At 37.8% G+C, this 24943-nt stretch overlaps 1 protein-coding gene across 1 annotated transcript in view; it reads right to left on the bottom strand.

The window, feature by feature from the left end:
• CTDP1 (CTD phosphatase subunit 1) overlaps nt 1–24143 on the bottom strand; it is a 40772-nt gene extending 16629 nt beyond the window's left edge. The window contains exons 1-6 of the mRNA XM_032222656.1: nt 22522–24143; nt 17831–17914; nt 16864–16957; nt 15849–15977; nt 15196–15346; nt 1178–1268 (exon numbers count right to left, since the gene is read on the bottom strand). Coding sequence (XP_032078547.1) covers nt 1178–1268; nt 15196–15346; nt 15849–15977; nt 16864–16957; nt 17831–17914; nt 22522–22844 — 872 coding nt within the window. The 5' untranslated portion in view covers nt 22845–24143. The remainder of the gene's footprint in view (nt 1–1177; nt 1269–15195; nt 15347–15848; nt 15978–16863; nt 16958–17830; nt 17915–22521) is intronic.
• Nucleotides 24144–24943: the final 800 nt, after the last annotated feature.

The raw sequence follows: 24943 nt of genomic DNA on the forward strand, positions 1-24943 counted from the left end.
AGATAAAAACAGATATGATTTTGCTTAGTGGATACTTTAGCTTAATTACTGAGGAAGGGGCAGCAAGAGAAAAAATCAGAATTAACAAAAAACAAAGTAAATGAAATACAGTCGAGAAAAAGCAATGGCAAGATCCTGATAGTCTAAATAAAATGCACAGATGTTAGTAAGATGGAACATACATCCATTATAATTTTTGTTATGCACTACTAATTTTTAATAAATGAGTTACAAAAATCAAAACATAACAAACAAAACCAGAATTATTCTCATGATATATGTGGATGACCGGCGGAGCCCAAGGGGGGGCTCTGGTGCATCATCAATATGGAGTCCCTTCAGGTCACAAAAAATCTAAGTCTTTCAATTCCACTGACTCTTATCTACCTCCAGTTAGTATTGACTGTTAATAGTTCAGATTTTTGTAGAGAGCTAGCATGGAATAAACTTATATTCATTTGAACAGGCTTGGTCCCGGATTTCTTATACCTAACAATATATTTAGCATAATAAATTATTAAAATACAATAAAAAATCCAAATTGAAATAGCAATGTTTTAAACATTCATGTAAACTTGTACTCATTTTTTGTTTCCAAAGTATAATTTAGAAAGAAATACACAAAAAAAGCTTAGGGCAAATGATTTTTCTAACATATACAGACACGAACATAGCATTCAATTTAGCTAATACAAATCTTTCTTTTCAGTCAAAGTTGACAGAAATACTTGTGCATGTAAGTGAAATATAAGCTGAGAATACAGGAAATACTTGTAATATTTAATTGATTTTTATCTGCTATTTCCACAGGGGTGGGTTTCAACCGGTTCGCGGCGGTCCCCGCGATCCGGTTGGTCGCCGAACCCGGAAGTAACTTACTTCCGGGAACGGCGAAGCCCCCCCCCCCCGCGCCTTACCCGGTTTTGCCGAATTCTGCGCTTCCACGCATGCGCAGGACGCATACAGCGCCTGCGTGATCCTCCAGGAGCAGCTGGAGCATCGCACAGATGCTAGTACGCATGCGCGCGGCGCGCGTGTGCACGCGGCATGCGCGTGCACGCGGATGCCGCCGGCCTCGTTCCAACCGAAGCGGTTGGAACGGGGCGAGAAACCCACCCCTGTATTTCCACCAATATACTTTGCATATTTATTCCATAAGTTTACTCACAATACATACCTAAGGTTGCCAGTTTTTGAATATGGATCAATACATTCATCCCTTGACAATATTCGATGGGAAAAAAGCTTCTTTTCAGAGTCCAAAAATGCTTTTAAAGGGAAAAAAAGCCTGAAATTAATTTTTCCAGTATTAATACATTTTCTGTAGGGATTTGTATATTATGTGTTTGTCTTCTAGATTACTACAAATTACACACACATACATTTTCATCTGGGTTCTCCTATATAAATAAAATGTATTATTAAATTCAAAAATATGTTTATCTACTAATAATACTGCAAATTAAATCAACATCACTAATTCAAGAATTGGTATATAATTTATAATACATTAGAACATGCTGGAAGAAATAATATTAAGCAAAATATTTTGAAGCTTGACTATTATTTTATATGTTCTTAGTTGAAATTTAAACCAGAATGTCTGGTTTTTAGCATTGTATCATTTTGTTAATATTAACAAGATACTCCATCTTGATCACTCATATATTTTCATTGCAAGTCTCAGGATTGAACAATGTGTCTCATTTATCAACAGCATATCTCAGTGTTGATAAATGTTTTGGTGCTTTTAGGCAAAGCACTAAATATGTGCTGTAATGCTTAAGCAAAGTGGGCAAGATAAGGAAAAAGTTTCAATAGAAATTTCTTGCAGTTGCAGGTTTAAGTTATACTTCTAACACTTGTGTATAAATACCACATAGCTGTCCTTGTAATACTATTGTTTTTTTTAAAATCATACTTGTGTTGTCTAGTTTGTGGTGTACAAAAATCAGTTTTATCAAAGCTTTATCAGAATTTCCGATCTGGGAAAAATCATCTTATGCATTTCTTGGTTTTGCCATTTGCCTAGTGGTCTAAAATATTTAGCACCTGATAAATTATATATCAGATAGGCAATGCCCAGCTTGGCTGGTTATATAATACTTATACTCTAGAGATTATCAATACAAACTTGCTTTTTTAAAGCAGATATTTTTTTTAAATACTTTAAAGTTTTGACCATAATTGTGTAAATTCCATGTTCAAACATGACTGGTGATTCAGGAAGTAATGCACTTAGAGCAATCTAGTATCTATTGGCAATTACATAGCATTTTCTAGAAGTTAAAAGACTTTTAGGAAAACACCTCCAGATATCACTGGTCATTTATTAAAGCTGATACATGTAGGTCAAAACAACTGCATCTTAAAGTAATAACTTAAAACCCACAAAAGCAAGAAAATGTGAGAGTTAAGGATAGAAATTCAACCTTAACTCACCCGCGTTTGCTTAAGAATTTCAGCAAATTCATGTAGAATCATCCCTGTTGTGAGACCCCTGCCGTACCTAGGCATAACGAATTGAAAAGATTAGCTAAAGAGAATAATCACCAGATAAACTTTAGAAAATGCATAGAGTTACTGAGATGAAACAAGCCACTTGACTTGGAAAACAAAAAGACATAAATATATTAAAATAAAATACATTTCAAATAAAACTGGGACATAGGATAATTCTATTATGTACCAACATAAGAAACAAATTCTGACTAGATTAACAGCCTACATTTAGCCAAAACTTTCTCATATACAAACATACATACATACATACATACATACATACATACATAAATACATACATACATACATATATACATACATACATACATACATACACACAGGCTTTCCCACAACTATTACCTCCTGCAGACAAGGAAAGACTTACTGAAACAGCAATATAAATAGAAATTTCATTTCCCAATGTCATCTTTTTTGGAACTTAATTATAATTTCTTAGTCTGTGTGAATTAAGTATTTAAGTACATTTAAAGCAAAGGAACAACATGACACTCAAACAATGTACTCTTATATAATTTGATATGAAACCACATACTCAAAAGGGCAGACAGATTAGTCGTGCCTTCCTTTATGAAGAATTATAAATACAAAAACAGTCAGAAAATTGTTTCCTTGCATTTTTATAAAAATGCATCTAAATGATGGCAGGATTAAAGTCCTAAATAATCTAATGCCTTGCTATCTCATAAAGGATAATGTGTGTTTCTGTGTGTATGTATGTATGTGTATGTGTGTTTGTGTTTGTGTGTGTGTGCCTGCATGTATTCAGATATTTAGTCTCAATCTGCAATTTATAGAATATAATTATTTTAACAACTAGAGCAGTCATATACCCTTTAACGGGAAGTTGTCAATAGTCTTCAGTGGAATAGGTAGTGTCACCAAATATTTTTCAAAAATAGCTCATGTAGATTGAAATCCATGTAGTATGTATTCTAGGCATGTGTCATAACAATCATGTTTAGTGTCTCCAGAAAATGAACATATTTGGTGAGCAAATATGTTGTTGGTCTCCCTGGATCTTCATGTTTGTGGATAAACAAACATGAAGTGTTAGCTGCCCTGAGTTGTTTATAAAGAAACAATAAAGGTAGGATATATATTAAATAAATAGATATAATCCAACTCAGCACAAGTTGAATGTCTATTATTAATCTGCATGTTGACTTATCTGAAACAGTCCTATGTGATTTGGATCAAGCCCTAACTTGTTCATCCTCATCCAATATACTATTATAGGGTCTTATTTATAAAATTCTTGGATTTTGATAGAAAAGAGAGTAAAAGCTATACATTGGCATAATAGTGCCACTCAATTCCCAAACTCTGGACAACTTCTCCCATAGTTTTATGTATATTATATGTAAATACTATGCATGGAAAAATAAAACTGTGGAGAGTTCAGACCAACATCCACTATATTGAAAACATAATGAATGTATAAATGGATAAATGAAAGAATACTTGAAACAGCCTAGTCATAAAAATCAAAATCCCTGTAAAAATGTCTCTTTCCATGCTCAAGTCACCAATAAAACCAGAAAATTATCAAGCTCCTTCCCTGATCATACATCAAGAAAAACAATATACTCTTCATTCTGCAACAATGTACAACATGAAAATGAAATGCATATGGATAACCTAAGCAGCGGTTCTCAACCTGTGGGTCGCGACCCCTTTGGGGGTTGAACAACCTTTTCACAGGGGTCGCTAAGACCGTTAGAATTCTAAACTTTAGACTCCCCCTCGCATTCCTCGAAATCCCCCATGGATGGGCTCGAGTCATCGCCAGCTGCGCAGAGCGTCGCCATGGCTCCATGCCGTGGAAAACATAGGCGCGCGCGCATACTCCATACAATTACAGCCTCGGAGACTTTGTAATGGCGTAACTTGTTCTGACTTGCCTGGGCTTCTGCAGAAGCTTCCCTCCGAAGCTCTCCAAAGCCCTCCCAGGGTACTGCCAGGTACTTTTTAAGAGTGAGTGATTAAGTGAGTGAAACAGACAGACCAGGGGTGGGTTGCTCCCTCTTCTCTGGTTTGAATGTGGGCGAGCGGGCAGTTTAGTGGCCTGCCTTCTTTGCTAGTTCAGGCGGGTGGAGAATGGAGGCATGCAATAGTCGGGGGCGAAGGTGCTCCCCTTCGCCCTTGGTGGCAGGGATGCTTTATCACAAGCCTCCTTTCTTTCTCTGCCTGCCTGAATGAGCGAAGGTGGTGCTGGCCCCAAACCACCCGCTCGGCTGCATTCAAACCAGCCCGCCCCCTCCTGTCTTTCGGCATGGGCTCTCTGGAGGGAGGGATTCTTTCCAAAGACTGGCTTCTTTCCTTCCCTCCTGCAGCTGGAAAACAGACATTTTCCCAGCGGCGGCAGAAACACAATCCTGGGTAGTCAGTTCCGGCTCTCCCTTCCCCAAGCATGTCCCGTTGCTGCTGGAGCCGCTTTTGCTGAATCCGGCACGGCAGCGATGGCAAGAGTCCCGATAGGGGGTGAGAAATCCATGCAGAGGGAGGAAAACACATGCATTCCCCATCCCCATCCCCTCCATTGGAAATGAGGCAACTGTCAAGAGAGAAGAGGGCAGTGTACACCACGTGGCCTTGTACAGCAGCCGAAGAACAGGAGGTGAGGTGACCACAGTGTGTGTGTGTGTGTGTGTGTGTGTGTGTGTGTGTGTAAGAGAGAGAGAGAGAGAGAGAGGGAGAGACAGACAGACAGAGGAAGGGAGGGGAGAGACAGGGACACACAGAGAGACAGAGATTGGGGAGGGAGAAGAGAGACAGAGAGAGAATTACAGAGAGACAGAGAGAGGAAGGGAGGGGAGAGACAGAGACACACAGAGAGACAGGGGGGAAGGGGGAGAGAGAGAGAGATACAGAGAGAATTACAGAGAGGGAGGGAGGAGAGAGACAAAGAGCCACACAAACAGTCAGACAGACACACAGAGAGAGAGAGAGACAGAAAGAGAAAGAGAGGAAGAATTGGTGGCTGTTTTGTTTTTTTTCTTTCCTTTTTTTCTTTTTAAAAGAAAGGCACTCTTTCCACTTAGAGCCGGGAGCCTGCTCTTAAACTTCCCAGACAAAATTTCATTTATTTGTAATTAGAAATAAATATTTCACAATGTATAATTACATATTGTCTTTGTGATTAATCACTATGCTTTAATTATGTTCAATTTATAACAATAAAAATGCATCCTGCATATCAGATATTTACGATTCATAACAGTAGCAAAATTACAGTTATAGAGTAGCAACGAAAATAATTTTATGGCTGGGGGTCACCACATCATGAGGAACTGTATTAAAGGGTTGCGCCATTAGGAAGGTTGAGAACCACTGATCTAAAGTATCCAAAAATAACTGGAATGAATAGATGAAACAGACTGGATCTTATCCAACACAATGTAGTGTGAATGTAATTTTTAAAACAAAGTTCTGTTAGTTCTTTATGATATAAAGAAATGACATTCTACTAAGCCTTGGAATATTAAAACAGACATTATATAAGCAAACAAAAAGCAATCTAACACTCCCTCAATATCCTATAGATATTTAGATATTTTAAAAAATTAATCTAAAAAAGTGGAATTCAACTCCTGGTGACTGAATCTAGTGTGTCCTTGTTAGCTTTACTGAACTATTTTGCTACTGTCTTCTTCTGGGGTTAAAAAAATATCACAGCAGATATTTCTTTGTATTTCTGAAAGACAAAAAAAAATGTATATCCCAAAAGAAACATCTGATTATTGAGATATATGGTTGCTTGCAGAATTATTTTATTAGACTTATAATTGATATTGTTTAGTCTAAGCATATTAGCATATGGCAAAGGAGGGGAAATTGTAATCCTCTTAATTATGGTGAATTACAACTTTCAACAATTCTAGATAATCAGCAAAGTCAATAATGAGTAATCAGGAGACTAACTTAATAATATATGGAGAGTTATAAATATATCATCCTTGTACAGACATATTTTTAACAAAGACATTTCCTTAATATATCCTCTGATCTCTAGATTATTATGGCATCATACTACTATGAAGATATTTCAGTTATCTATCTTTAATCATCTATTTTCTATCATGACTTTATAAACTTATCTAGATGTTCCTTTATTAAAGATCATTCAATATAATGCTTCAGAAGGGCTTTCTAATAAATTACTGAAGTCTCTGTATTTATATTAATTATATTGCATATGTTCCATATTACTCATATATTAAATGATTTCCCATAGCTACTTACAAACAGCAATTTTGTAAGATATGAAACTGAAAGCAGAAATGTTTTTTTCCTGACAAATTCTAAGCATTGGGTACATATGTAAAATTTAAGAAACATTACTTCAGATTTAAAATATGTTTTTGTCAAAGCTGATAAAAGCAATTTGATTTTAATGTAGAACAAAAGTACTTTTAAAAATTAAAACAGCATCTGTTAAATACTTTTTAAAAATCATACATTTAGCTGCAAAATGCTGCCATCTAGAGCTTAAATTAGGTATGATCTGCTCTACATTTATGAAAAAAAATAAAAAATTATCACAAAATCTAGAGTTGAAAATAACCTTAAGAATATGTTCCAACCTTTTACTCAGTGCAGGATCCAGCAATGCATCTAACATATGACTATCGAGCCTGTTTGAAGACATCTGGGGAAGGACAGCTCATCACTTCATGTGGCAGCTGTACAAACTGAGAGCTATATGTACATCAGGAGGCTCTTCCTGATGTCTATCCTGAATCTAATTCCTATAACTTTCAATTGGTCTTGCTCACTGGGATAATAGAGAAAAGCTGACTCCACCTATACATAACAAGTCTTTAAAGTCTATTATATCCCTTCAATCATCTCTTCTAAAGACCAAAGATGACCAACATCCTTTAATGTTTCTCATAGGGCTTGATTTCCAGACCCTGCACTGTTCTCTTTAAACTTGTTCCAGTATGTTACTGTTCTTTTTGAATACAATATTCCAAGAGGGGTTTGGACCAGGCAGAGTAGAATGAAATAGTGGCCCTTTGATCTGGACTCTATGCCCATTAAAACATGCCAAGATAGCATTTGCCTTTTTAGTAGCAACAGCAATAGCAGACTTATATACCCCTTCGCATTGGTATATTTAATTATTTAATTAAATTATTTAAAATAGTTAAAATTGTTTTAATTTTTGTCATTCACATTCAGTCCATTGGATGTTCCTGTCTATCGGAAATTAGAAATAAAATGTAAATACGCATGCTGTAGGGGGCAGGAGAAGAAGCCAAGTCAGGTCTGGCTGTGTGCAATCACTGTTTCCTCCTTCAGTCACCTGATGAGAGAAAGTACTTTTCTGTATCTGTGTGGTACTCATCCTTTGCCTGAAGCAATCTGTGATGGAGTTTGAGGACATAAAATCAGGTTACATTGATTTGGCCCTCCATGAGAGTTTCAGTTTCTCAGTAGCCCCCTAGGAAAATTAATTGCCCACCTCTGGGATAGAGGGATACTACTCATTTTGTGGTAGTACTGATTAAAAACCATAAACTCCATAGATTTCACAGATGTAACAGCTGATGGCTTAGAAGAGTGTTTTTAATCAAATTACTTTTTGCAAGACATTATCCATCCTGATTAAGTGACATGCACAGAAAGCTGATTAGACCTAGGGATGGCCTACTAATGCTCAAAGAATGGGTTACACTACACTATAGATATCTTCAAAACTATCTGCAGCAGTCAAGCCAAAATCTTCTCAGAAGCTGCCTAGAATACCCAAATTTCAAGAATTGAGAAGGGTTGAAGCCAGGAAGCATTATTGAAAATTAATGGCAGACATATTCTAGAACTTTCAGAAGTTAGTGAAATTGTACTTTTTCAGAACACTTCTGGTGAATAATTGGGTACCACTCAGACCTAGTCCTTTCCAACTGTTATTCTGTTCTGTTTGATCTTATTAACCAGATATTACTGTATCTGATAACTGGGAGAACAATGGAGAAACTGAATGGTCCCTTGGAGAACAATGAAGAAACTGAATAGTCACTTGGAGAAGGCCAAATTGCTGGCCCTAGGCCCCAAGTGATAATGGGAGTGGTGGAGCTAGGTGCCAGCAAAAGCCATGGATCCTTCCTAGAAGCTCTGGAGATCTGAAGGCTTGAAACACTTATCCAATTATCATCATCAGCCTTAAGGACATATACTGAGAAGTTATATAGCCGTGATGGCCAATCTACGGCACGCATGCCACAGATGGCACACAGAGCTCTCTCTGTGGGCGCACTAGCTGCTGCCCCAGCCCAGCTCCACCGTGCATGCCTCCCGACGGCCAGCTGGTCTTCGGGGCTCTGTCATGCCTGCATGTGCGGGGGGCAGGGCGCATGTGCAAGGGGCGCTTGCATTGCACTTTGGGGGGTTGCGTGCATCCCCCACACCCAATTATGGGCCTGGAAGGCCTCCAGCATCAACCTGGAAGCCAAAATGGGGTGCAGGGGGGGGCAAGCAGGCATGCGCAGTGGGTGGGGCACAGGCATGCGCAATGGGTGGGGCACAGCGCATATGTGGGGCATTCATTTTGGGGTTGCATACACGCACACACATTCATGCACACATGCGCTTTGGGCACTCGGCACCAAAAGGTTAGCCATCAGTGTTCTATGGTATGAGAGGCTGGATAATCTGGAATAATAGAAAAACGTGGAAGATTTGTTTCTCTTGATGAGAATAAAGCCTCAATTAAAGCTTTAAGCTAAAAAAAAAGAATTGGAAGTAGGAATGAGAAAGGGATGAGGATGGTTTGTTGAGCGAGTGAGAGATGCTAGCATATATACTTGGGAAGATTTAAAATTGATCATAGGCAGATCCTAAATAGCTCAATCTGTAAGCCCCTTAATAATACTGTAGTTAATTAATAAAAGTTTGCAAGGCTTTGCCAGACAGGTCTTGTCAGATTTACCTTATCTCATACAGCTATAATGTATCTTCATTTCAATCCAGGTGGTCCTCACTTAGTGACTACTCGTTCAAAGGCCATTTAAAGTTACAATGGTGCTGAACAAGTGGTACTTACAACTGATTCTGAAGTTATAGTCAGTGTCTCTCCAGTCAGGAGATTGTGATTCAGGTGGTTGGCAGCTGCTTCATGATTACAACTTTGCAGTGTTCCACAGTCACGTGATTGCCATTTGTGACCTTCACTGACAGCTCCTGATAAGCAAAGTCAGCAGGGAAGTTGGCCAGAGGTTGCAAATGAGAACCACATGAAATTGCACTTAACAGTATGTAATTTGTACATTGCATTTAACAATGACAATTGAATATAGTGCAACTGCCATGCCAAAATGGTGCAGTTATGTGACACTGAGTTTGACAACCACATTACTTAGCAATGGAAATTCCCAGTTACCATCAATAACAGAGGACTATTTGTATAAAATATTTGACAAAATGCCCCATGACACTCTCTTTGGCAATTATGTGTGGGTTGAAATAGTGGGACAAGTAGGTATCTGGTTGGCTCAAAAATTGGATTCAAAGAGTGCTCATCAATGGCTCTTCATAAAACTGAAAAAACTGATAAATGCCACAAAGCTCAATCCTAGTCCTCTTGTTTTTGGGTAAAGAAGCTGAAAGAATGCTTATCAAATTGCAGAGAACACTAAATTGGATCTGATGTTTTTATGATATGCAAACAGAGTTTAAAAGAATCCTGATAAGTTAGAAAATATGTCGAAACTAACAGAATGAAATTTAATGAAGTAGAAACGTTTAAAAAAAGTTTTAAAAACTTAAACACATAGAACAAGATAGGAGATACCTGGCTTGGTAACAGAACCTATGAAAAAGATCTTAGAATAATAACTGATTAGTGTGATGAAGTCAGAAAAGAGACAAATGAATCAACATAAATACATAGGTTACAAGACATAGAAAGTAATCATCTTCAGCATTGGGTCCACTTCTGGCTTCACTGAAACAGATTCCAAGTAGGAAAACTGTGGCAGAAGGTGAAAAATGCTAACTAAACCCCGTGAAAAAATTGGATGAGCTGGATATAATTATCCTGAAGAGAAGGAAGATTAGAGAGATGCACAATAGCATTCTTATGAAACTATGTCAGAAGGAAAACCAAAAAAAGTTTCATTTTGAGTATGTGCCTAGGAACAATGCATTTACATTACTAGACAGATCGCAAATGAACGTTAGGAAAAAACCCCACTAACAGTAGTTCCATAGTGGAAGCAGTTAACAAACATGGCAGACTTCCTTCTTCAGTGGATGTGTTTGAGGACCATTTGTTGCTGATGATGAATTTGGATCTCTGCATTGAGAATGAATCAAAGCTTCAAATGGCCTCTCTCAACTTTATAGCATTATGATTCTAAAAAGTAGTATCATATTTAGCAGAGAATCATACAGACATAACAGGTGTCAGGCCTCTAGCCGGTTCCTTTTGGGATCTTTGGCCTGCCACTCTCTCTATTATTTTACTATGCTTTTTCATTAGTGGGGAATTGGGAGGGGGAATAGTAAGTAGTAAAATGTGTTGTTGTCAAAATAAAAAATTCCTTCCTAGAAGCCCAAGGTCATCTTTTGTCTCTGCACTTCTAAGTCTGACTGGAACTGGATGGGTGGAACTGCCAGCGTGGCAGTGGAAGATTGGACCATGTGAGGGACTTGTGGGTGTGGGGGCAAGATCATGAACTTTCAACTGGGTAGAGAAACTCAGGACGCTCAGATTTGGGTTTCCACAGATGTGCCAACATGTCTCTCTTAATAAATTGGAAGTTTGAGGAAAGTTCTGCCTTGGACTCTGATTTAATTTTGGATGATATTTGGAACTGACAGCAGGCTTGATATGAAAGGTGGTAAGGAAAGGGGCAAAAGCTACATAAGCACATAAAATATACAGATAATCCTTGACTTGTGACCACACCTGAGCCTGACAATTATACTCAGAAGTTCTGATGGTTGTAAAGTGGATCATTACATGACCAAATCAATTTTACAATCCATTTTTGCGAATAAGGCAGTCATAAAGTGAATTAATGTGATCATTAAAGAAATGGCATAGTCGTTAAATGAACCCATTGTTCATTATGGGCCAGGTAGATTTGTATATAAATAATCTGATTTTCTTCTAAAACATGATTTTCAAATCAATTGGCAGAGCTTACAATAATATAATATTACAGTCAATTGTCAATACTATTTATACATAAACATAGAATAATTATTTTATGCTAAAAATAGCATTAAAATTTTTTGGCACAATATCTTATCTGATCTAAATGGGATTTGTAAGGGTAAACATATCCAATAATACTAAATTGACTGGAGAAGAAAGAAACATGATTGCTTTTTTTCTACTAATTAATTCAGGATATTGGTTTAAGAAAACAACAAATGGCCTATTCTATTCTTTTTCTTATAATCATATTGGTTTACAGTATGGATAAGAAAACTTTTTCAGTCTGTCCTTCTGCTCTGTCTTGGAGTCTATAGGATCATAGTTACAAGACACTATGACGACACTGGAATGGAGAGTGCTGACATTTCTAGCCCTATTTTATTATGTTATGGATGGGGCTCCTGGGAGTGCATACTGTTTGGCCACCCTGCGCTCCACTGTCTATTCTTGCTTCCCTTGTGTCATCTCCAGTTTCACTGTCTTCCTTCTCCTGCTGCTGACCTCGCAACGGTCCACTTTGTCAATAATGGAAGATGGTAATGCTGAAATGGGGGGGGGGGAGGCGGTGGAGAGATGTAGGAGTAAATAATTCACAGGTCTGTGACTAAAAATCTGTTTGATTATTTTCATCTAATTTCCATGTATTGTGGTGTGCTGAAAACAAATAAAATATTGAAAAAACTCCTAGACGTCATGATTTGCCACAACATGTAAAATTGTCTTCAAATTTATCATTTTTAAAAAAAAAATTGGTATTTTTTTAATATTATTGGTTTTTAACCAAATTTAAAGTCCAAATTACTATTAATTAATTTACATAAGTGCATTTAAGATATAAAATGCCAAAAAAACCTTAAAGGGTTTGTCCGAGTTATGTAAAAAAAATAGCACTGTAAATCTGATGGTCAGCAATATATACATAAGTTAAGCAAGTTTTAAGTCTGAGCTTCTAATGGTAGAAGGGGTTAATCTTTCCTGAAGAATCCAGTGGGAGGGAGACACAGGGCAGATAGCAGCATCTCCGATCAGTGCAGGGGACGTGGCCAGCACTGTGACGTCTCATGTATAGACACAGAGCTGCTCTCTCCTGTATGCCACACCTGTGCACGAATCATCATCAGGTTCTTGGTTCTAGGCTGTTCACACTTTTTCATCGCAATTCATGTTAGCTCGTCATTCTTCAACCGTTATGTTATGGCTCCGTGAAAGTGTATTTCGTATTCTAGTTTCTGTTTCATCTGTGGTGAATATACAGTGTTGAAGCAACAGCAGAATATTACAGACTTTGTGAAAAAAGTATACTTTGCATACTTTGGACTAAAAATTGGAGATCAAGATAAAGTTTGGGTGCCTCATAAAGTGTGCAAATGGTGTGTTGAGGACCTTCAAAACTGGTTCAAGGGTAAGAAAAAATCTTTCTCTTATGGGATTCCTATGGTATGGCGAGAGCAAAAGAACCATAGTGATGACTGTTACTTTTGTTCATGCGATGTGAAAGGGTTTAATTCCAAATGGAAGCATTCCATTTCATACCCCAATCTTCACTCAGCAATTCATCCCATCCCCCATGGCACAGATATACCAGTACCCAAGCCCCCTGCTACCTTGGAAGAGATACCTAGCTCCGATGAAGGTGAAGTCATACCTGAACCAGATGACGAATCAAATTCTGACTTTGAAGATGATACAAGACCAAAATTGTTTTCTCAGGAGGAGATGAATGATTTGGTAAGAGACTTGAATCTTCCCAAAGATGCCGCTGACTTACTTGGATCAAGGCTGAAAAGCAGGAATTTATATTTGCCAGAAGTGTCATCTTCATGGTTCAGACATCGTGAAAAGGAGTTCGTTCCTTACTTCGCCCAGGAAGACAAGTTGGTTTATTGCATCGATGTCAAAGGTCTGATGGGTCAATTTAAAATCCAATATGATTCAGAACAATGGTGTCTTTTTATAGATTCTTCAAAAAGAAGTCTCAAAGCAGTTTTACTCCACAACGGTTTTTACGCTTCCATACCTGTAGGTCATCCCATACACTTGAAGGAAACCTACGAGAATTTGGAATTGGTTCTTCGTAAACTTATATGAAGACCATGGTTCGCAAGTGTGTGGGGACTTAAAGGTCTTGTGCATGCTGCTTGGGCAACAAGCTGGGTATACCAAATACCCTTGTTTTCCATGTCTATGGGACAGTCGAGACCGACAAAATCACTGGACCAAGAAGAGTTGGCAGCCGAGGGTGCTAACAGTCGGTGAAAAAAATGTCCTCCGAGAAACTTTGGTACTGTCTCATAAAGTTCTTCTACCACCTCTCCGCATAAAATTGGGATTGATGAAGCAATTCGTAAAATCACTTCCAAGAGATGGAGAATGCTTCAAATACTTGGTCACCAAGTTTCCATGCCTGTCGGAGGCAAAATTGAAGGAAGGTGTGTTCGTCGGACCAGACATTAGAAGGCTTATAGTTGATCAAGAGTTTGTCAATACCATGACGGATCCTCAAAAAGAAGGGTGGATTGCATTTAAAGAAGTCGTACAGAAATTTTTAGGCAATAACAAAGATCCTCACTACAAAAAGATTGTCAGAAGAATGCTGAAAGCATTTCAAGCTTTAGGTTGCCTGATGAGTTTGAAAGTGCATTTCCTCCAGTCCCACCTTGACTACTTTCCTGAAAATTTGGGAGCTGTGAGTGAGGAACAAGGTGAACGATTCCACCAAGACATTAAAGAGATGGAAAGGAGATACCAGGGAAAATGGAGCATTACAATGATAACAGACTACTGTTGGACGCTTCAGAGAGACATTCCAGATGCATAAATGCACCAAAAGGAGTCTCACAAGGAAGAAGAATCGAGTTCAGTGTGTGTAGGTGAGCTCATTTCAGTTCAAAAAAGGATTTTCATGAAAATATTGTAATAAAACTTTAATTTTATAAGTCTATTTCCATTTATTTTGAGGTATTGCCTTATTTAACATAGTTACCTAAATTGTCAGGAAATGTAATGTCCTATGACAAAATGGAGGTAATTTTCGGATTCCGTGCACCAAAAAAACATAATTACGTGGAATAACCAAAACAGCTCTCAAAATTTTTGGGGGCACACCTGTGTAATGGCAATAGTATGCTATGTAGCCAAAAAAGGCAAAGGTATGAGGGGCTTAATGGTGGGGGAAGTTGAAGTGGAGGTGAGTAGAGCAGAGCAGGAGAAGTATGAGGATCTAATCCAATACCTGGGCTACTGGAATTACTATTGCTAAGTGATGTAGCCATGTGATGTTTTGCCTAACAACTGCATAGCTGAGTGACAGAAACTTTGATCCCAATTGGATCATTAAGCAAAGGCTACCTGCATAGGATTGTTAAAAATGAGTACATAACTGAAATACTAATATTTTTAGGTTTCAGAAGCATTATAATTAAGGCTTTGATGCAAATAGATTTGAAAATATATTGGAAAAGAACCTTACAATTATGGAGTATCTATTAATGCAGAATACTACTTACCTGCAATAGTATGTGCATAAAGCCGGCTCCCAAATGTGAAAACATGCAGCTCATACAACTTGGCAATTTTTTCTAGGAATTCTTTACAATGAGGTCGCAATCGTGTATGGAGCATAGGTTCGCCTCGACCTAACTGATAATGAAATATTCCCTAAGGGAGAGAAAGATCCATAGTAAGACCTTAAGACATTATGTCATATATATGGATATTCATATATATGAGTAATGAGGAAAAATCTGCATGCTCCAAAAGAAAACCATGGCTGCATTCCAAAGAAATTAGGATATGGTAGAATCAGACTCCATAGACACAGTATGATGTCCCCCCCTCAATAGAAATTACTGTACTACTATAGAAAACTATAGTATTCTACTACTATGCTAAGTTCAATAGTTATGCATCAAATGAGTCAGAAAGTGTTTAGAAGAAAATGGCAACTTTAATATAATTTATATAATAAATCTTCTTTGGGGTCAAACTTTGATATACTCTCTGTATCTACCTATATATGCCATATCTATCTGTCTGTCTGCCCATCCATCCATCATGACCATTAAAAAATTACCTCATACAAATCAGTTTCACTTTAAAATATTATTTAAAATGATTTTATACTTATTATAGAGATTAGTAATTAATAAAGTTGCTTTACTCTGTTAGACATCTGTGGACAGTGTTGCTCTGTGGTGTGAATCAATGTCTGATCCAAATCTACCATTAGCACCAGTTTTCGATTTCGGCGTAGCCTTTCCTGATCTTCTCTTCCCAACTGTTCAGCTTGCTAAAATAAATATATATATTATATTAAATGCAAATGCAAACACCATAGGCTCAAAAGAAAATAAATATCATTATATTTATTTTTCCTTTTTAATGAGGACCCTGGAATTCTGAGAGTAGCAGTGTTTCAGGTTCAAGCCTATTAAAACTTACCTATTTATTCAAAACATTTAATTTTGAAATTGTCTAGCAATATGGTTTTATTTTTATTCACAGCAAGTAGCAGATGCATGTGAAGAAGTGGAATAGAATGTTTTCCTACATAACTGCTTTGTACTGTGAGAAAGAGTGGTGTACAATTAAATTCTGCTTATTTGTTATTCCATTGATGCATAAATAACTGGTCATACTATGTATAATGCAAAAAAATATTTTACAGAATATAGTTAAACGTGTTTTTATTATCATTCCTGAAAACATATGCCAGGGATGGATACTGTATTCCAAATTTAGTATATTAAGCTGAATGTATAAAGTATAGATATAATACCTTAGAGATAAGTCCCACAATTATATCCCACCAAGTACAATGGGAAAAAAAGAGGATCAGAATACAATTAGTGTATTTTTTTTTCTTCAAAAGAAAACATACATATAAGAAACATGGGTAACAGGTAATACAGCAGAAGGCCATTTTCCTGTTTTGGGAATTTACATTATTTATATACCATCTTCTTATTTAATACTGACACTTAAAATAGGCAACTGTTCCATCATCAAAAGCTGATTTTTTAAAGATAACTCATGAAAGGGTTTCTGAAATTGAATTGCTTTTAATTCCAATACTTGCTAAGATGGACACCATATGCATTATGAAGAAATATCTCTAATGAAATTTGATGAACTCTGGATTTCTCCCAAAAACAGAGGAGGAGCAGTATACTTGCCTCGGAACTAACCATCAATTCTGGGACACTATGAACCATTGATACAGTTGCTGTGGAAACGGGCATGTTTTGTTTTCCATTCTTGCTTTGTAACCTAATAATTGAGGGAAAGGGAACAAAGAATATTGAACGAATTGATAAATTGTCAAAAGGTAAAGGGCTAACCAACTTACTGTGCTACGAATTTTCACAACCATCTCACACATTATATGTGTCATGTAGTCTTTGGTGTGCACAAGTAAACACTGTGCTTAATTGCCAGGTAACATCATAACATCCCCCCCACCCCACCCAAAAAACTGTGAGTTCTAGTCCTGCCTTAGGCATGAAATCTGGTTGGGTAACTTTAGGCACAACTTTAGCACAACTTTAGCACAACTCACCTCACAGGGCTGTTGTGGGGAAAACAGGAGGAGGAAGGAATATTAGGAATGTTCACCACCTTGAGTTATTTATAAAAACAAGATTTTTTTAAAAACATAAAAAATTATACTTTGAGAACCTGACAAACAGCATACTTCAAGCACTCCACTCAAGGTTTATTCAAAGAGTAAGCAAAAAACACAAGGTCTTTTGCAAAATGGGATTTCTGGCTCTTTTTATATATTATACAACTTTTAAATTTTATTCTGGACAATCTCATTAAAAATCAAGATTTAGACTGCATATGCCACATGCTTCAGGGGGGACTTGAGGTACTACTGGTAGAAATAGCATCACCTTTTGTAACCTTATAACAAGCAAAGTCAATGGAGAAAACAGATTCACTTAATAATTGTGTTACAACAACAGTGACTGATTTAACAACTGTGGCAAGAAAGGTCATAAACTAGGGCAAAACTCACTTAATAGCTCACTTAGCAAATAAATTTTGGGCTCAATTCTGGTCGTAAGTTGAGGTTTCTGTAATCCTCAATTTTAGTCCTATATAATTAAGAGAAATCCAGCTCCATACAATAGTACTTACTGTGTCAAATCTTGACCACATTCTGCACATAAACCTTTCATAACAACAGGATGGCTACATGCTTCTAGCCTTAGCAGAACACCTCTGAAAAGCAATAAAGAATCAGATTTAAGAAAAAAACGGACTTGATCAAATTTCAGTTTCCATCAAAACTAAGTTGTGTAAATTATATACAATCTCTGTAAACAAGACACTAAATACATAATATATATTATTTATGTTTACATGCTATATTATTTTACACAAGAAATATTTCTTTAATTTTTCAGCCACCAAAATATAATTTTTCAAACAAGGGACCTCTATGACCGATTGTGAATGAGTAACAGCTATGAACAACTTCAGTAATAATATTCTTATTTTATTTTGTTTATATAGAGATTTTGAATATAGTCTTTATATGGGGAAAATAAAGACTATAATAAGAATAAATTTTAATAGGGCATATGTAGTTGCATATGTGATTACTGATTATCAATATTTAGAAGCTTTTTAAACATGCCTTCATAATATTCAGCTTATTTTGGTATATGAACTTGGCTGAAGTGAATATTAAAAATCCACTGTCACAAAAAAAATCTTGAAGAAAAAGTTGGTTAAACCTTCACTTTGATGATGTACTAAATTACATGGATCCAAGATCCACAAAACCTATCTTAGATTCTTAGGGCCAGCTTGCAGATTTTCTTCAAATATCTGGTGAATACTGATGTTTCATGAACATAGATTAAGAGATACTGGAATAAGATACACATCAGCCTGGACTTCATTACTGATTTTATAACAAGCAAACATTACTTGTACACAACCATGAATAAAATAGTATATGATAATTTCACAAGACTACTAGAGTCAACATTGCCACAACCCTCTGTAACAATTCTTTTTACAAGCTAATGTTATAAAATTGATTAAGTTTTTAAACTGCCACATACAAAACATATAATGGGAAAATAGGTCATATACAATAAAGACACAGTCTCACCTCAGCGTACAAGTTTTCAAGGGTTGTTTTCTTTTTATATAAATTATCAGCATTTTTATTGCATACAATCTTCTAAGGGCAAATGCATTTATTTTTTTATGACATCTTTGTAGATAGCATTTTAATATCAAATTATGGCTGGTCTGCAAATACACCATTTACATTACAAATATAAAATACCCCAAACTCTGTTTATAACTTCCAACATTAAATAAAATATTTTTTTGAACTACCAAAATCCTGAGAATTGTTTGTGCTACATCTTGTGAGAGGATTTAATTATTTATCAAATTTATATATCATTTTAATCTAGTGGTCACTGGTTGAATTAGAAATTTTTAATGATTTAAAGAAATTATGGGGAAAATTCCAAATGTAGAAAGGGTGGGTGACACCTGATCCAACATCATTAATATCATGGGAGAATAAAGCTGAATTTCCTTCACTTCTAATGTGCTGTTTACTTAATTATCCCAAGTAAAGAAAAATATTTCAATGTTATGTTTCTTCATGATGTAGGCTCTTCATATTTATATATAAAAGATTCTTGACAAAAATGTCCCTGGAAGCAAAATACCCACAACATTTTCAATTGTTTTACTAGAACAAATAGAAAAACTACAATCTGAAAACGATGGGAAAACCCTTTCCCATAGTTTCAGATGAAAGGGAATTATATTTGTTGGTTTGAAAGAATACAGTGTTAGTATGATCAAAAACTTTGCTTTATTCAAAATATGGATTGCATAGAAAATTGTGTTTCTACTGAAGCCAATATGAGTTCATTTTTCATTTTGTTTCATTTTTCTTCAGATCTCCTGCTGAATGCATAAAGAATGGAAAGAGGAAAGGATGGAGCTGTTAATACAGGCCCATTCTCTCCCCACATTGAGACCCTGAAATATTCAAACAAACGAATAGTCTCTTAAACCATTAAGTGGAACTGCAAGAAAGTAAATATCCAAGAGTATGCTAGTCATATTCAATACAACTATCAATTGCATTTAATATAATCTGGGTGTAACAGCCAGAGCCAATACTACTGTATAATTCAGTAATATGACACCTAGAGTGAATAAGGTGAAATTAAACAAGATTTAAGAAGAACTCATGGTTGAACAAGAGTCCTGCTGTAACTGTTTAAAAACACCTGTCCCTAACTCCAATCAATAACATTTTCCTTAATTAAAACAAAGGTAAAAGCATTAGTAATTTGCACAGTTTATAGTAAGATAGATAGCAAGAAAATTACTATATCTTTCATTAAAAATAGCCAAGGAAACCACACATGTATGTCCAGAAAATATCAAGAATCAAGCATTTAATATGTAATTCTGGAAGGCAAAGTTAACAGGGAAAGGTATTATTTTGCAGCAATCTGCCTGCTCCTTCAAATGTACAAAAAGAAGAAAAGATTTCTACTGTTTGAAGCAACTTGGATTTCAGAACCTCAAATTATCTATTATTATCCACTTAAGTTGCTATACTAAATATAGGTAGGGAGCTGTAATCAATCAAAAGACATCTGGCAACTTCTGGATGCAACCATATTTCGTATTTTCGTATTTCGTATTTATTATACATTTATAGGCCGCCCTTTTCCCTGAAGGGACTCAGGGCGGCTTACAATAAAAGGGGAAAGGGAGTGTAGGACAAATACAAAAAGAAGTGTGAACGAGAATAAATTAAACAGTAAAACACAACATTCACTCGACATTCGGGAGGGGCGAAAGTAAAAACTTATCCCCAGGCCTGACGGGCTAGCCAGATCTTGAGGGCTGTGCGGAAGGCCTGGACGGTGGTGAGGGTACGAATCTCCACGGGGAGATTATTCCATAGCGTCGGAGCCGCAACAGAGAAGGCTCTCCTCCGAGTAGTCGCCAGTCGGCACTGACTGGCGGATGGAATACGGAGGAGGCCAGCTCTATGCAATCTGATGGGACGCAGGGAGGTAATTGGCAGAAGGCGATCTCTCAAATAGCCAGATCCACTACCATGGAGCGCTTTTTATTCCATATTAACAACATGACTGTACTCAAGAATACTTTTCATTCCAGTTTTGATTATGAGTATACAATGTAAAACAGCATGCTAATTTAATCCTTCCTTAGGAAAGTGCATATGTAACATATTTATCTTTGTTTTAAGATTATTGAGATATACTTCCTTTGGACTAGTTTCTAGTCTAGACTATGACAGATGATTTGGTCTGGGTTGTTAAGGCACCCAGATTAGAAAATGTTCTAATTTCTTTTTAGGTATAATTGAAATGTAAATAAAAATACACATTTTGAGTTTTACAGAGGTCCAAACCATACACTGAGGTTTATGGATAATATTATTTTTCATGAAGTTATATTTAATTAAATGAATTCTCTGCACTGGAAACATCTTTTGAAGGTATTTTTCCATTAAGGAATGCCTTTTCACTGAAAAATTGTTATAAAGTCAATACATTATAGTTATTTTTAAAAAAATTCAGTTTTCTGCAATACTGTTTATTTGCAATATATCTGCTAGCTGCATTCTTTCATCTTTCTCTCTGAATGGATCTGAGTAATAGATCCTATTCTGAAAGTTTTCTGAGAATAGGGTTATTTGGCATTGCAAATAAATATAGTAAAATAAAAAATAATTGGTATTTCACACTGTTCAGTGTTCTCTTCATCTGAAAGCACTGGATCTAGAAAGCAGTTGTGCAACTTAACAGATCTTCCACATCTTCAAATTTGAAAATATCTGAAATATTTTCTAATCTCTAGTTAGCCAGTGTAATTATTTCTAAGTTTTTCGATTTAATCAGATGGGCATAAAACATTAACTTATTAAAATCTACCAGGGCATCAGAGATGATCACACACTACTATCACGAAAAAGTTTAAGAATTAATGGCAATCATCCATTCTTCTGAACTAGGTAATTCAAACTATCTTCTAATGATCCTCCAGTGTCTGTCTCTATTGGCTTCTTATATCATCTCCTCCTTAACAGTTACAGAACTGATATTGAATGAAAGCTTACAGTCATCACCTATAATCAAAATGTAAACACAAGGAAAATCGATGAAGGGGCAGGGTTCGAGTCCTTGATTTTACTTTCATCTTTCCGAATCCTTAGGCTTTGCTTTCAATTAGTCACTCCTCCCACTTCCCCCCCTAAAAGGAGAGGGGGGGGAATCCAAGAGACTGAATAAAAATAAAGTCCAATTCATCCAGCGCTCTCTCATAAGAGGCAGACTGCGGGTTTTCCTTGCGCTGCCCGCAGGATCCCGCCTCCCCCCCCCACTTGACGCAGCGTCAGGTGCTTATATAGGCTATCTGAGGCAGGTTGGCAGGCTTTTCTGAGGAGCCGTCGCCTCGGCCGGTTCTCCGGCAACCTAGGCCTGCAAAACCTCCCCTCACGATGGCGGCGTCGGATGGCGACCGGGGAGGGAAGAAAGAAAAAGGAGCGGGGCCTCGGCTGTCACCGGAGCCGCAGCGCTAGAGGGCGGGGAAGGGACGGCCTGCCCCTCGCGCGCTTTCCCCAACCTCCTCATCTTTCACCGCGCTTGAAGAACAAGCAGAGCGAGCCCCGCCGCCATCTCTCCAGGAAGCACCCAACCACCCACCCAGAAAGCCGAAACTTGAGGGGTCCGAGTCCCGGGGATCAGAGGGGGCGCCCTCAGGGATCGGCCCACCCGTTCAGATCGTCGTCGTCCTTTCCTTACCCCGGGGGAATGACTTGTCCCGGCTGGGCGCGCAGCTCTCGTACGATTCCCGGGCGCTCGGCTTTGACCTTTCGCTCGGCCGCCCGTTGCAGGCCGGGCTCGATAGGCGACGCGCCCGGCCGCGCTGGGATCTGGATAGGCGCGCAGACCGCCAAGACCGAGCCGATTTTCACTGCCGCTCCGGTCGCTACTTTCCATTCGAGCAGCCGCAGCGGCTGCGGGCCAGGAACGAGGATTTCTGTCACTTCAGACGCGGCGTCCGTAACGGCGTCCGCGGCGTCGGCGTCTCCACAGACCGAGGCGGTTGCCCCGGGTTCCTCCATGGCCTCGGCCACTGGGGGTTCGTCCCAGGCCGGGCCCGTCGAAGGGCAGGTCGCTATGGCAACGGCGGCGCCTCTATCGGTTGAATTGGAAGAATCGAACGCAAAACGTTATCTTTTACCCTCCCCCACAACCAACTACCACCTTCAGAAAAAAAAAATAACAACAAGAAGTAGTCACGAGCAGCGCCAAACGAGCGCGAGGTCAATATTCCGATGCGCAGGCGCGAGACAGCCTTTTCTCGCGCCCGGACAAGCTTAAAGGGACAGACGCTGAATTCGAGCAAGTCATGGAGCAAGCTCAACCGAACAGGCTCTTGTTTCGTTCCCACCTCTGACGTAGCCGCTTGAGCCACGCCCATTTTCCTTCTTTTATGCCTTGTTAGTCTCCGCGGTGACGCAGGTGCGCGCTTACTGTACTTGCCAGCCCCTCCGCGTGGACTGCATAACACTGTCATGTTTTTCGCCTCCTCAAGAGGAATTGTGGGACGAGAACTTGCAAAGTTTTTTTTTTCCCCCTTCTGCAGCTACAAGTTCCAGCATGCATTTTTTCTGGCGGGTTTGAGCATGCGCACCAGACTGGTCAAGAAAAAGCCGCTCAATAGCTGGGTGGGTTTTAAGATTATCGAAGTTACTAAACAATTCATCTTCAGACGTTAGTCATATCCAGCGCCCTCAAACCATGATTTACATTCTGCATTTAAAAACATATATAGGAAATCATTTAATTTTTTTTTACTCCAAAAAATATTTTACCCAAATTCTGCAAATTCTCGGAGAAAAAAACGAGATCTCTTTAGCATTTGGCGTTTCCACGCTGTTGATATGGAGGGGGCCCGAAACCGAAATATACCTGCCCAACTTTGCAGGGAGTATTGGAATGACTTAAAACAATATTTTAAAGTGAACGGTACAAAAATGCAACCAAAGTTACTAAAAAATGTAGATAAAAATAATATTGCTTATTCCAACTTTAGAACTTGGAGCCATCCATTACATCCAGAGAAAGCTTATTACAGAGGAACGTATTAAAATAGATTGCTTGTGATTTATAGTTACAGCAACAGTGATGAGTTTGATGAAGTGGCCATCATTAATTTGTGGAACTTGGCACTGGCAAGCGTGATGGCCACCAATTACATATAATCCTCAGCTTAAAATGGTTTAGTGACTGAAGTTACAAAGGCACTGAAAAAAGTGACACAACTATTTTTCACACTTACACAGTTGCGTCTCCATGGTCAAATGATTTAAATTCAGATGCTTAACAACTGACTCACATTTATGAGGCTTGCAGTGTCCCGGGGCCATGTCATCCCCTTTTGTGACCTGACAAGCAAAGTCAATGGGGAAACCAGATTCACTTAACTGTGTTACTAATTTAACAACTGCAATGATTCACTTAACAAATGTGGCAAGAAAAGTCATAAAATGGGGCAAAACTTGCTTAACAAATTTCTCACTTAGCAGCATACATTTTGGGCTCAATTGTGGTCTTAGGTTGAGGACTATCTGTACACAATTTTAAATGGAGACTGGAGGATCAAGTTACCCATGCACATTTGTCTGAATATCAATTTACTATATCCAGACTAAAATATTAACTGGGGAGCAATTTGGAGGAGAATTGTCATTTCCCCATCTATGGAACATTTTTTTAAAAATTCCTTATGTTGGTAAATACGCGATAAAAAGTGCTGAATTTCATAGTTATTTCGTCCTCAATGTGTTTTTTGTATAGCATTATGTAACCCATTCCTCAATATTGTGTGTGTGAAGGATGTAGAGAAAGCTATGGCTGACAAATTGTCTCTTAATACCCAAAATATATTTGATCTGATCTGACAATGCTCTCTGCATATTTTTATTATGCAACACAAAATCCATTACATTTATTCAAATATGACCTCTGAGCAGGATCACTATTGTTGCTGTGCACCACACACTCAATGAAAAATCTGCTGTATATTTAATTGAAACAATTTCCTTTTATTCTGTTGAAAGAAATATCCTTCTGGGTTCGGCTCCAAGTGGGGAAAATGACACTGGAGACATGGAGGCTGCTTGGAAAGATGGTTTAATGGTGGACAGGACCACATGGC

Source organism: Thamnophis elegans, chromosome 8 (assembly GCF_009769535.1).
Source record: "Thamnophis elegans isolate rThaEle1 chromosome 8, rThaEle1.pri, whole genome shotgun sequence".
Lineage (NCBI taxonomy): Eukaryota > Metazoa > Chordata > Lepidosauria > Squamata > Colubridae > Thamnophis > Thamnophis elegans.